Source organism: Conger conger, chromosome 15, assembly GCF_963514075.1.
Source record: "Conger conger chromosome 15, fConCon1.1, whole genome shotgun sequence".
NCBI classification, from domain to species: Eukaryota; Metazoa; Chordata; class Actinopteri; order Anguilliformes; family Congridae; genus Conger; species Conger conger.
The window spans coordinates 476,821-491,820 of record NC_083774.1 but is presented as its reverse complement, the minus strand read 5'-3'; the positions used below and the strand labels follow the sequence as shown (position 1 = coordinate 491,820).

The window sequence follows — 15,000 nt, the reverse complement described above, 5'->3', positions numbered from 1 at the left end:
ATAACGAGGGGAAGGAGTGGGAGACCCAGCGGAGACCCAGCGGAGACCCAGCGGAGACCCAGCGGAGACCCAGGGACCTTCATTAACCCCGCTCCCAGCCTGTAGGGAGGGGGGTATCCTGTCCTGTTTGGGGAGGTGGGGCTGACAGAAAACTAACATTTTAATCCCCAAAACATCAGGAGTTTACCCACAGTGCATCACAGAGAGGGGCTTTCTGGCCCTGTGCCTGCACTCCGCATGTTCAGTGTGATAAAGTCTCAGCACAGCTCTCAGGGGGGAGTGTGGGGGCGCGGTTGTTTTGGGGGTGCAGGCAGTGTCGGGGTGTGAGGGGTGATGGGGCGCCCTGTGCACTGTGGGGGCGTGTGTTGGCCTTACCTGGGACACATCTCACCTCTGACCTCAGGTCCAGTCATGTTATGAATGCACACAGTTGCGCCACCATTTCTCAAGGTAGCCCCACCTGTTTCCTCTGCCCCTCTAGTGCCCTTTGACCTTTTGAACTTTGATGCTGTTTTCTTGTTTTAGTTAAAAAATTACTTATAATGTTTTTTTTCAATGGCAAAACCCTCTGAAAACTGAATTCTACTGTCAAATAGATTTTTTGATTCAGTGATTCTCAGACCATGGTAAGTGTAATTCAGAGTGTGCTTTAGGGTGGTAAATCATTATATTTGTCTTTTTTAAATATACTGCCAGGGCCCAGTTCAAGTATTGCTCAAGCAGATCCAGGTGTTGTGTAACCTGTGTTCTGTGGGCAAAAGCAGGACCAGATCACCTGCATATGAACTAAGCTAGACTGAGGTTGCATCTCTCTCTCTCTCCTTCTCTCTCCCTCCCTCGCTCCCTCTCCCTCTCCTTCTCCCTCTCCCTCCCTCTCCCTATCTCTCCCTCCCTCCCTCTCCCTATCTCTCCCTCCCTCCCTCCCTCTCTCTCCCTCTCTCTCAGGTCCAGGGTCACGTGCCCCCGCTCATGATCCCCATCTTCCCCCATGACCAGCGCTCTCTGGCCGCCCAGCAGGGCTTCCTCTTCCCCCCAGGGATCACGTACAAGCCAGGTATGGTCTCTCCTCTTCCCTCCCTCTTTCTCACTCCTGTTCTCTCTCTTTGGCTCTTCCTCTTGGTGTACATGGAGAACGATGGTTCCCACGTACCAGCGCAGTAAACAACGTGTCAACATGAAAGGGTCTCAGTGATGGTGTCTTTATGATCTGCTGAAAGAGGTTGAGTTACGCAGGACATCAGCTGAGAGTGAGAGAACATAAAAATATATATCCAGTTTATTTGAAATATAAAGAAAACCAACATACACTCACTGAGCACTTTATTAGGTATTTATTAGACTCATTTCTTAGACTTCTACTGCTGTAGCCTATCCACTTAGAGGTTTGACACATTGTGTGTTCAGAGATGCTCTTCTGCACACCACTGTGTAATGTGTGGTTATTTGCGTTACTAGCTCCTTCCAGTCAGCTTTGACCAGTCTGGCCATTCTCCTCTGATGTTTCTGTCTTCAGAACTGTTGCTCACTGGATTTTTTATTTTTTTTTAATCCCAGGAGATCATCAGTTTCTGCGATACTCAAATCACCCTGTCTGCTACCAACAATCATTCCACAGTCAAAGTCACTTAGATCACATTTTCCCCATTCTGATGGTTGATGTGAACATTAACTGACGCTCCTGACCCTTATCTACATGATATTATGTATTGCACTGCTGCCACACAATTAGCTGATTAGATAATCGCAGGAATAAGTAGGTGTAATAAAGTAAAAATGTTCCAAATAAAGTGCTTGGTGAGTGTATGTGTGGCTAAGATAAAACAAAAATACCATTCAGTGTAATAATGACATATGTATTTGTGTGGCCTACATTCCCCCTTTAGAGTCAGGAGTGGCGGCTTGTAGCGTAGTGGTTAAGGTAAAGGACTGGGACCCGCAAGGTCGGTGTTTCCAATCCCGGTGTAGCCACAATAAGATCTGCACAGCCGTTGGGCCCTTGAGCAAGGCCCTTAACCCTGCATTGCTCCAGGGGAGGATTGTCTCCCGCTTAGTCTAATCAACTGTGCGTCGCTCTGGATAAGAGTGTCTGCCAAATGCCAATAATGTAATGTAATGAGTCACCATACTTTGATGATTCTCCATTTGGAAATCAAGCATTACCAGGCCCAGGGTAATGTCCTCCTGATTTAAATACCATAACAGGATCAGAGATTGATATAGTGGATTCTGCTGGCAACATCCTCTGGAGATCTTATGCCCACCACTACCCAAAGAAATAGTCATTATTATACTATGAATAAAAATGGCAAAGAGTTAGTGCACCTCTGTCGAGCTTTTGTTCTGTACAAATCTCGATGAAAGAATTGTTCAACCTCAATGCTCAAATTGTTCAATCTCGTTCTCCAAACTGGCTGCTTCCCTGAGAACTGGAGTTGGGGGCTTATTTCCCCAAAACACAAGAGTGGAGACAAATTAGACCACAATAAGTACAGAGGCATTTGTGCAAGCAGTAATCTGGGGATGGTTTTCTACAGTATCATTAACGCCTGAATACTGGCCTTCCAAACCCAACACAATGTCTTGAGTAAAGGACAAATTGGCTTTCTACCAATCCAGCAAGCTACTGGTCATATTTACACCCTACACGCCGAAAATTAATCAACATATACAACAACAAAACAAAATAAAAGATGCCCGTCAGCAACGGGCATCTGTGGCACAGCCCTGGACTGGATTGAGTCTTACCTCTCTGGTCGCTCCTTCCAGGTTGCCTGGGCTGGTTCGGTATCGACACCTCGGCCCCTCGCCACAGGAGTTCCCCAGGGCTCAGTCCTAGGCCCGCTTCTTTTTTCTCTTTACACTCGCTCCCTTGGCCCTGTGATCACTGCACATGGGCTATCCTATCACTGCTACATGGACGATACCCAACTCTTCGTCTCGTTCCCGCCGTCTGATACGCAGGTTTCAGCCCGTATCTCTGCTTGCCTGAGGGACATCCAGAGCTGGATGGACAACCACCATCTAAAGCTCAACCCAGGCAAGACTGAAATGATATTCATCCCTGCTAATACCTCTCCCCACCTGGATCTCTCCATTTCCCTCGGGGATATCACACTCACGCCGTCACCCAGTGCAAGGAACCTCGGCGTGGTGATGGACAGCAGACTGTCCCTTTCCAAGAACATTGCGGCGGTGACCCGGTCTTGCAGGTTCTTCCTATACAACATACGGAGAATCCGCCCCTTTCTCACCCCCTACTCGACCCAGCTCCTGGTCCAAGCGATGGTTCTGTCCCGCCTGGACTACTGCAATTCCCTCTTGGCTGGCCTCCCAGCATCCGCCATCAGACCCCTCCAACTTATCCAGAATGCAGCAGCTCGTCTGGTCTTCAACCTTCCCAAATACTCGCACGTCACCCCCCTGCTTACTACCCTCCACTGGCTGCCTGTCATGGCTCGCATCAAATTCAAAACATTGGTGCTAGCCTTCCAAGCAGTTAAGGGGTCTTCCCCAGCTTATCTACAAACAATCATCAGACCCTACACCCCTGCCAGACCTCTTCGTTCAGCCTCTACAGGCCGCTTGGCACCTCCCCCTCTCCGAACCTCCACCTCACGCTCACGACTGCTGTCGTGCTGTTGCATGCTTTATTGATTTTAAAAAGGCATTTGATTTGGCAAGAAGTTTCATATAGAAATTTGCAATAAAAGGACTGATCTCTTCACTCAAGGGTGGGGTGTTAGGCAGGGATGAAACTTGTCCCCTACTCTGTTGAATACCTATATAAATGAGTTAGCGGTGTTATTGGAACAATCTACTACCCCTGGCCTAACACTAAACAAGATAAAGTCAAATTCCCACGAACTGGTGCTGCTGTTGCCCACTGAACAGGGGCTACAGCAGCATCTGGACCTGCTAGAGCAGTACTGCCAGAACTGGGCTCTGACAGTAAACCCTACGAAATCTAAAATAATGATCTTCCAAAGAAAGGCAAGATCTCAGGAAAGCAGACACATATTCAGTCTCGGAAACATCGCCCTAGAACACACCCTGTTCTATAATTACCTGGGGCTGAAAATTAGTGCCTCAGGAATCTGGCAGTGAATTGACTGAAAGAAAAGGCCTGCAGAGCCTTCTATGCAATCAGACAAAAATTATTCTAGATTGACATTCCAATTATAATTTGGTCAAAAATATTTGACGGTGTAATCCTGCAAATTGCTTTGTATGGAAGTGAAGTAGGAGGTCCACTCAGTCTGTTCTGCAGAACAATTCTAAACACCAAACAATGCATGCAGGTTCTGTTGGTTATAAACATACAAAAACGGTCACTCAAATTATGGATGCATCTCAAATCTAGTTCCAAAACGACACTGCACTTTCATGCACTTGAAACCCAAGAGCTGAACCCTGAAAATAGTCCACAAAGAGACTAACGAATCATCTCACACCTAAAAATATAATCTGTCAAACCAGCACTGCTTCACAAACACAAATCAGAATAACGCAAATTGTTAAACAAAATAAAACCATTTATCTGGAACATTGAAACAGCCAAACCAAAACACAAAACAAGCACCCAAAACAGGCTTAGCTGGCCCTAAAATACCAATTAGCCAAATATCTTGTAACTGTTTAAGATGAGTGTTTTGGTGGTGCTGTGTGAGTGTTTTGCCGGTGCTGTGTGAGTGTTTTGGTGGTGCTGTATGAGTGTTTTAGCTGTGCTGTGTGAGTGTTTTGCCGGTGCTGTGTGAGTGTTTTGGCGGTGCTGTGTGAGTGTTTTGGTGCTGTGTGAGTGTTTTGGTGGTGCTGTGAGTATTTTGGTGCTGTGTGAGTGTTTTGGTGGTGCTGTGTGAGTGTTTTGCCGGTGCTGTGTGAGTGTTTTGGCGGTGCTGTGTGAGTGTTTTGGTGCTGTGTGAGTGTTTTGGTGGTGCTGTGAGTATTTTGGTGCTGTGTGAGTGTTTTGGTGGTGCTGTGTGAGTGTTTTGGCTGTGCTGTGTGAGTGTTTTGCCGGTGCTGTGTGAGTGTTTTGGCGGTGCTGTGTGAGTGTTTTGGTGCTGTGTGAGTGTTTTGGTGGTGCTGTGAGTATTTTGGTGCTGTGTGAGTGTTTTGGTGGTGCTGTGTGAGTGTTTTGGCTGTGCTGTGTGAGTGTTTTGCCGGTGCTGTGTGAGTGTTTTGGCGGTGCTGTGTGAGTGTTTTGGTGCTGTGTGAGTGTTTTGGTGGTGCTGTGAGTATTTTGGTGCTGTGTGAGTGTTTTGGTGGTGCTGTGTGAGTGTTTTGGTGGTGCTGTGAGTATTTTGGTGTGAGTGTTTTGGCGGTGCTGTGTGAGTGTTTTGGCTCACGCTCACGACTACTGTCTGTTCTGGCTCCACGGTGGTGGAAAGAACTCCCCGTTGAGGTCAGAACTGTAGAATCTCTCCCCACCTTCAAGCGCAAGCTGAAGACACACCTCTTCAAGCAGCATCTCTCCCCATCCCTCCCTACCTCCCTGTGAACCTTAATTGTTGTCTCTGTGACTTGCTTTGTGTATCGGTATTTTTAGTTGGCTAGGTAAGCAGTGTTTGGATAGTTAACTTTGGTCACTTTTGCTCTGTTTGTTTGTTTCTTTCTTCTAAAAAAAAAAAAAAAAAATTGGCCCTCGCCCTTATCTTTGTTGTACAGGTAGCAGTTGAAATTGTACTTCCCTCCAGGGTCTTTCAGCGAACTTATCCCTGGTTATGGGTATGCACTTTGTTGTACGTCGCTCTGGATAAGAGCGTCTGCCAAATGCCAATAATGTAATGTAATGTAATGTGCTGTGTGAGTGTTTTGGTGGTGCTGTGTGAGTGTTTTGGTGGTGCTGTGTGAGTGTTTTGGTGGTGCTGTGTGAGTGTTTTGGTGGTGCTGTGTGAGTGTTTTGGCGGTGCTGTGTGAGTGTTTTGGTGCTGTGTGAGTGTTTTGGCGGTGCTGTGTGAGTGTTTTGGTGCTGTGTGAGTGTTTTGGCGGTGCTGTGTGAGTGTTTTGGTGCTGTGTGAGTGTTTTGGTGCTGTGTGAGTGTTTTGGTGGTGCTGTGTGAGTGTTTTGGCGGTGCTGTGTGAGTGTTTTGGTGCTGTGAGTGTTCTGGTAGTGCTGTGTGAGTGTTTTGGCGGTGCTTTATGGAGAGGGAACAAAGCACCGGAGGGGATTGCTGCCAGTCTGAGGCACTAATGTGTTTGACATGGAAAGTGTTTTAGTACAAATAACAGGAGTTATTACGGAATTACCGCTGTGTGTGCGCCATGTATTATTCATGGGGGGGTGGGGGTGGGGGGGTCGGGCGTCTGTGAAACTGTTCATGCGTTTCGCTCGACTTGCTAACTGGCTATTTTTATTTCTTTGCGTTTCCCCCCTACTGTCTCTCTACCAACCCCCACCCCCTCAAACTCCCATAATGCCATCAAAGCAGTTATGACTGTGACCCACACACATACACACACACACACTCACACACACACACTCACGCTCGCATATACACGCACACAAAAATGTGTGAGAATGTTTGCGTTACTCTGTTCATCCACCATGTGAAAACTCCAAACTCCAAAAACCATTTGCTAAGAACTGTGAGACGGATGAGAGCGGACTCCATTATGGCTCAGATAGGACTCCATTATGGCTCTGACCAGCCTCATTGTCCTGGGCCTTAATGACAGTGTCTCGGTGGTCCTGCTGCTCCATGACCCACCCCCCATAGGTCCACACAGCGCCCCCTGCAGGTTTGGGGGGGGGGTAATGATGTCACCTCGGCCCCCGCCATGCTGAGAGGGGGCTCGTGCTGTCCTGGAGCATTAACACAGACCATCCTTTACGCACAGACAGGGGGATCAGGGGGCAATGACCCAGCCGCAACTCAGCTCACACCTGATTGGCTGCTCGGGCCGTGGCTGTTCCACCCCCCTCCCTTCTTCAGAATAAGGTGTAGATCTGACACTGAAAACACCTTCTGGTACATGTGTGACTATTTTATATTACATTACATTACATTACATTACATTATTGGCATTTGGCAGACGCTCTCATCCAGAGCGACGTACAGTTGATTAGCAGGAGACAATCTTCCCCTGGAGCAATGCAGGGTTAAGGGCCTTGCTCAAGGGCCCAACGGCTGTGCGGATCTTATTGTGGCTACTCCGGGATTAGAACCACCGACCTTGCATATCCCAGTCATTTACCTTAACCACTACACTACAGGCCGGGTGTAGCGTGTTCTCAGGCTGAAGAGCCACATGTCTGCCGTGTAGAGTATGTGTGTGTGAGTGTGCATGATGTGTAAAGTGTGTGTGATGTGTAAAGTGTGTGTGAGAGTGTGTGATGTGTAAAGTGTGTGTGATGTGTAAAGTGTGTGTGAGAGTGTGTGATGTGTAAAGTGTGTGTGATGTGTAAAGTGTGTGTGAGAGTGTGTGATGTGTAAAGTGTGTGTGATGTGTACAGTGTGTGTGAGTGTGTGTGATGTGTAAAGTGTGTGTGATGTTTAAAGTGTGTGTGAGTGTGTGTGATGTGTAAAGTGTGTGAGAGTGTGTGATGTGTAAAGTGTGTGTGAGAGTGTGTGATGTGTAAAGTGTGTGTGAGTGTGTATGATGTGTGAAGTGTGTGTGTTGTGTAAAGCGTGTGTGAGTGTGTGTGATGTGTACAGTGTGTGTGAGTGTGTGTGATGTGTAAAGTGTGTGTGATGTTTAAAGTGTGTTTGAGTGTGCATGATGTGTAAAGTGTGTGTGAGTGTGTGTGATGTGTACAGTGTGTGTGAGTGTGTGTGATGTGTAAAGTGTGTGTGATGTTTAAAGTGTGTGTGAGTGTGATGTACATTCGCTGTCCCCCTCCTCAGGTGAGAACTACCCGGTGCAGTTCATCCCGTCCACCATGGCAGCTGCTGCAGCATCTGGACTGAGCCCTCTACAGCTACAGGTACAGCACACCTACACCTGTACTACACCCTGACTACAACCCTGCTACAGCTACTGCAACACACCTACACCTGTACTACACCCTGACTACAACCCCACTACAGCTACCGCAACACACCTACACCTGTACTACAACCCTGCTACACCCCACTGCAGCTACTGCAACACACTACACCTGTACTACACCCTGTCTACAACCCTGCTACAGCTACTGCAACACACCTACACCTGTACTACACCCTGACTACAACCCCACTACAGCTACCGCAACACACCTACACCTGTACTACAACCCTGCTACACCCCACTGCAGCTACTGCAACACACTACACCTGTACTACACCCTGTCTACAACCCCACTACAGCTACCGCAACACACCTACACCTGTACTACACCCCTACTACAACCCTGCTACACCCCACTGCAGCTACTGCAACACACCTACACCTGTACTACACCCTGACTACAACCCTGCTACACCCCACTGCAGCTACAGCAACACATGTACACCTGTACTACAACCCTGCTACACCCCACTACAGCTACCGCAACACACCTACACCTGTACTACACCCCTACTACAACCCTGCTACACCCCACTGCAGCTACTGCAACACACCTACACCTGTACTACACCCTGACTACAACCCTGCTACACCCCACTGCAGCTACAGCAACACACGTACACCTGTACTACAACCCTGCTACACCCCACTGCAGCTACAGCAACACATGTACACCTGTACTACAACCCTGCTACACCCCACTACAGCTACCGCAACACACCTACACCTGTACTACACCCCTACTACAACCCTGCTACACCCCACTGCAGCTACTGCAACACACCTACACCTGTACTACACCCTGACTACAACCCTGCTACACCCCACTGCAGCTACAGCAACACACGTACACCTGTACTACAACCCTGCTACACCCCACTGCAGCTACAGCAACACATGTACACCTGTACTACAACCCTGCTACACCCCACTACAGCTACCGCAACACACCTACACCTGTACTACACCCCTACTACAACCCTGCTACACCCCACTGCAGCTACTGCAACACACCTACACCTGTACTACACCCTGACTACAACCCTGCTACACCCCACTGCAGCTACAGCAACACATGTACACCTGTACTACAACCCTGCTACACCCCACTACAGCTACCACAACACACCTACACCTGTACTACACCCCTACTACAACCCTGCTACACCCCACTGCAGCTACTGCAACACACCTACACCTGTACTACAACCCTGCTACACCCCACTGATGCTACAGCAACACACCTACACCTGTACTACACCCCTACTACAACCCTGCTACAACCCTGCTACACCCCACTACAGCTACAGCAACACAACTACGCCTGTACTACAACCCTGCTACACCCCACTACTGCTACAGGTACACTACAACTACACCTGTACTACACCCCTACTACAGTGTACTACAGTACATCCTCACATTAAGTTATTTATTTAGTTGACACTTTTATCCAAAGCGACTTAGGGTCAATTAGACCAAAAAGGAGACAATCCCCCTGGAGCTGTGTGGGGTTAAGGGCCTTGCTTAAGGGCCCAACAGCTGTGCAGATCTTATCGTGCCTACACTGGGGCTTGAGCCACCAACCTTCCGGGTCCCAGTCAAGCACCTTATCCACTAGACTACAGGAGCAGTGATGATTTTGATTTCTGCAGGCCGGTCTGTTCTGTGCTCAGATGGCTGGACTGTGTGACAGGGTGAGCTGTGTAATGTTTAATAAAGACAATCTACCCCTTCCCCTGGTGTCATTAGCATGATAATTATCACTGTTATTAACCCCCCCCGCTGTTTTCATCAAAATGCATTTGCATAACAAATACAGAAGAGAGAAACAAACCCCTCTGTACAATTACACTAACCCCCCTCTCCCATCTACCCAGATTCTTTACCAGATTATCCAGGTCACTTCACTGCATCTTTGAACTTTGAGGATGAGGAGATATACAGTCAGGTCCATAAATATTGGGACATCGACACAATTCTCCTCGTTTTGGCTCTATACACCACCACAATGGATGTGAAATGAAACGAACAAGATATGCTTTAACTGCAGACTTTCACCTTTAATTTGAGGGTATTTACATCCAAATCTGGTGAACAGTGTCGGAATTACAACAGTTTCTATATGTGCCTCCCACTTTTTAAGGGACCAAAAGTAATGGGACAATTGGCTGCTCAGCTGTTCCATGGCCAGGTGTGTGTTATTCCCTCATTATCTCATTTACAAGGAGCAGATAAAAGGTCTAGAGTTCATTTCAAGTGTGCTATTTGGATTTGGAATCTGTTGCAGTCAACTCTCAAAATGAGATCCAAAGAGCTGTCACTATCAGTGAAGCAAGCCATCATTAGGCTGAAAAATCAAAACAAACCCATCAGAGAGATAGCAAAAACATTAGGTGTCGCCAAATCAACTGTTTGGAACATTCTTAAAAAGAAAGAATGCACCGGTGAGCTCAGCAACACCAATTCTTTCCCTGGTGAAGAAAAACCCCTTCACAACAGTTGGCCAGATCAAGAACACTCTCCAGGAGGTAGGTGTGTGTGTGTCAAAGTCAACAATCAAGAGAAGACTTCACCAGAGTAAATACAGAGGGTTCACCACAAGATGTAAACCATTGGTGAGCCTCAAAAACAGGAAGACCAGATTAGAGTTTGCCAAACAACATCGAAAAAAGCCTTTACAGTTCTGGAACAACATCTTATGGACAGATGAGACAAAGATCAACTTGTACCAGAATGATGGGAAGAGAAGAGTATGGAGAAGGAAAGGAACTGCTCATGATCCAAAACATACCACCTCATCAGTGAAGCATGGTGGTGGTAGTGTCATGGCATGGGCATGTATGGCTGCCAATGGAACTGGTTCCCTTGTATTTATTGATGATGTGACTGCTGACAAATACATATTCAGCCAAATGCTCAGAACTCATTGGACGGCGCTTCACAGTGCAGATGGACAATGACCCGAAGCATACTGCAAAAGCAACCAAAGAGTTTTTTAAGGCAAAGAAGTGGAATGTTATGCAATGGCCAAGTCAATCACCTGACCTGAATCCGATTGAATATGCATTTCACTTGCTGAAGACAAAACTGAAGACAAAACGCCCCAAGAACAAGCAGGAACTGAAGACAGTTGCAGTAGAGGCCTGGCGGAGCATCACCAGGGATGAAACCCAGCGTCTGGTGATGTCTATGCGCTCCAGACTTCAGGCTGTAATTGACTGCAAAGGATTTGCAACCAAGTATTAAAAAGTGAAAGTTTGATTTATGATATATGTTAGTTTGTCCCATTACTTTTGGTCTCTTAAAAAGTGGGAGGCACATATAGAAACTGTTGTAATTCCTACACCGTTCACCTGATTTGGATGTAAATACCCTCAAATTAAAGCTGAAAGTCTGCAGTTAAAGCACATCTTGTTCGTTTCATTTCAAATCCATTGTGGTGGTGTATAGAGCCAAAAATATGAGAGTTGTGTCGATGTCCCAATATTTATGGACCTGACTGTATGTCTGTCCATAAACTTTTAAGGCCTTAAAAATGACCTGAGTAGGGATGTCCAGGGGGGCTTGTCACGACTTTCAGACAAAAGAGGAGAGAGAGAGCGAGAGGGAGAGAGAGGGAGGGGGGGAGATGGGAAGGGAGAGAGGGAGAGAGAAGAGAGAGATTGATGGGGGAGTGTCATTGTCGAGATTAGCGCGGGGTCCCAGGAGGTACAGCAGCAGTAGCTGGGGTCACACACACACATGCTAATTACACACACACGCCACTAACACACTCTGTCACACACATGCTAATTACATGCACACGCCACTAACACACTCTATCACACACATGCTAAGGACATGCTTTATTTGTGTGTGTGTCTGTGGTATAATCAGGTAAGGGCTGTGTGTGGTTATGGCGGTGTGTGTGTGTGTGTGTGTGTTTGTGTGTGTGTGTGTGAGAAAGGGCTGTGTGTGGCTATGGCAGTGTGTGTGGTATAATCAGGTAAGGGCTGTGTGTGGTAATATTGGTGTGTGGGGTAAGGGCTGTGTGGTAATGGTGGTATGTGGGGTAAGGCTGTGTGTGGTAATATTGGTGTGTGGGGTAAGGGCTGTGTGTGGTAATATTGGTATGTGGGGTAAGGCTGTGTGTGGTAATATTGGTGTGTGGGGTAAGGGCTGTGTGGTAATGGTGGTATGTGGGGTCAGGGCACTATTGGTGGCAGGGTGCATGTGTTGTGGTGAGGTAGCATCGTTACCATGGCGATAGCGTACCTGCACGGTCACCGGGCGGTGGGGAAATGAAGCCCCTATAATTAAAATCTCTCTCCCTGTCAGCACCCTGCCGACAGATCACTTTAACCCGTTTACTCTGTTTAGATTCCAGAATATATGGAGCTTAAAAAATCATCTCATTGGAGGAATTAATATCCCACAATGCCCCAGCAGTAATGTGTGCAGCCATCCGGACAGGGGCCGGCCCACTCTGCCAGTCTTAATGTCGCCGACGGCAACGTTTTAACAATTACTGCTGTCATAACAACCCTGCCTTGGAGCCCCCCTCTCTCTCTCACACACACACACACACACACACACACACACACACACACACACTCACTCACTCACTCACTCACTCACTCACTCACTCACTCACTCACACACACACACACACACACACACACACACTAACTCACTCACTCACTCACTCACTCACTCACTCACTCACTCACTCACTCACTCACTCACTCACTCACACACACATTCACACACATTCACACACCCCATACTGGATAAGAGCGTCTGCCAAATGCCAATAATGTAATGTAATGTAATACTGCCCTACACTGCCTCACACTGCCCCACACTACCCCACACTACACCATACTGCCCCACACACCCCCACACTGCCCCACACTACCCCACACTACACCATACTGCCCCACACACCCCCACACTGCCCCATACTGCCCCACACTACACCATACTGCCCCACACACCCCCACACTACCCCACACTACCCCACACTGCCCCACCCTGCCCCACACTACCCCACCCTGCCCCACACTACCCCACACTGCCCCACCCTGCCCCACACTGCCCAACCCTGCCCCACACTACCCCACCCTGCCCCACACTGCCCCACACTACCCCCACCCTGCCCCACACTACCCCACCCTGCCCCACACTGCCCCACACTACCCCACACTGCCCCACCCTGCCCCACACTACCCCACACTACCCCACACTGCCCCACCCTGCCCCATCACCAACTCACAGGGGAGAGAGAGAGGGAGTGAGTGAGTGTGTGTGTGTGAGAGGGAGCTTTAACCCGCTTCATAGACTGAGTGCCTCTCTTCATTAGACCCCCTCCCCCACACTGCCCCACACTGCCCACCCTCCCCCACACTGCCCCACACTACCCCACACTACCCCATACTGGATAAGAGCGTCTGCCAAATGCCAATAATGTAATGTAATGTAATACTGCCCTACACTGCCCCACCCTGCCCCACACTGCCCCACACTACCCCACACTGCCCCACCCTGCCCCATCACCAACTCACAGGGGAGAGAGAGAGGGAGTGAGTGTGTGTGTGTGAGAGGGAGCTTTAACCCGCTTCATAGACTGAGTGCCTCTCTTCATTAGACCCCCTCCCCCACACTGCCCCACACTGCCCACCCTCCCCCACACTGCCCCACACTACCCCACACTACCCCATACTGGATAAGAGCGTCTGCCAAATGCCAATAATGTAATGTAATGTAATACTGCCCTACACTGCCTCACACTGCCCCATACTGCCCCACACTACACCATACTGCCCCACACACCCTCACACTGCCCCACACTGCCCCACACACCCCCACACTGCCCCACACACCCCCACACTGCCCCACACTGCCCCACACTACCCCACCCTGCCCCACACTACCCCACACTGCCCCACACTGCCCCACACTGCCCCACATTGCCCCACACTACCCCACCCTGCCCAACCCTGCCCCACACTGCCCCACCCTGCCCCACACTGCCCCACACACCCCCACACTGCCCCACACTGCCCCACACTACCCCACACTGCCCCACCCTGCCCCACACTGCCCCACACTGCCCCACACACCCCCACACTACCCCACACTGCCCCACACTGCCCCACACTGCCCCACCGTGCCCCACACTGCCTCACACTGCCCCACACACCCCCACACTACCCCACACTGCCCCACACTGCCCCACACTACCCCACACTGCCCCACCCTGCCCCACACTACCCCACACTGCCCAACCCTGCCCCACACTGCCCCACCCTGCCCCACACTGCCCCACACAACCCCACACTACCCCACACTGCCCCGGCCTGATTACACCTGACGCCCCCCGCCCCCCTCCGCAGCCTGCTCCATTCTGAGGGGCAGAAAAACCCAAAAACAATGAACCTGTGTTCAAAGGAATTATTCTAATTCCAGTAAAAGAATTGTGTTTCATTTGCTGGGATTGCCACTTAATTTGCTTGCCAAATGCCATGGCCGTGTATCAATCGAATGGAGGGAAAAAACAATCTCTGCAAGGCCCTCTCCGCCTGATGTGCTCTGTCTGTTTGCAGCGCAGTGGAGTTTGGGAAGGCCTGTTTCTTATCATTAGAACTAGACTTTTTTGTTTACTTGGTTTTAGCGGAAGCTTTATTGGATAAAACACAACATCTGGGGCTAGCAAGTAGCTCCTGATCACCCAGCGTGTGTGTGTTTGTATATGTGTGAGTGTGTGTGAGTGTGTGTGTGTGTGCATGTGTGCATATGTGCGCAAGTGAGTGTGTGTGTGTGTCTGTGTCTGTGTGTGTGCATGTGAGTGTGTGTGTCTATATGTGTGCAAGTGTGTGTGTGTGTGTGCGCGCGCGCAAGTTAGTGTGTGTGTGTATATGTGTGTGAGTGTGTGTGTGCGTGTGTGTTTGTGTGAGAGTGTGACTGTGTGTGTGTGTGTGTGAGAGTGTGAGAGAGTGTGTGTGTGTGTGTGTGTGTGTGTGAGAGAGAGAGT

General features: G+C 49.1%; 1 protein-coding gene across 9 annotated transcripts in view; it reads left to right on the top strand.

The window, feature by feature from the left end:
* The window catches only part of LOC133111383 (transcription factor SOX-6-like), a 148,540-nt gene that overhangs the window by 92,134 nt on the left and 41,406 nt on the right, over positions 1-15,000 (top strand). For 8 of the 9 annotated variants that reach the window (XR_009704988.1, XM_061221690.1, XM_061221689.1 and 5 more), the window contains 3 exons: positions 946-1,054; positions 7,841-7,920; positions 9,641-9,682. Coding sequence is in view for 8 of the 9 variants with exons in the window: in XM_061221690.1 (XP_061077674.1) it covers positions 946-1,054; positions 7,841-7,920; positions 9,641-9,682 (231 nt within the window). In the remaining variant the exon portion in view is untranslated. The remainder of the gene's footprint in view (positions 1-945; positions 1,055-7,840; positions 7,921-9,640; positions 9,683-15,000) is intronic. The other variant, XM_061221686.1, reaches the window with a different exon arrangement.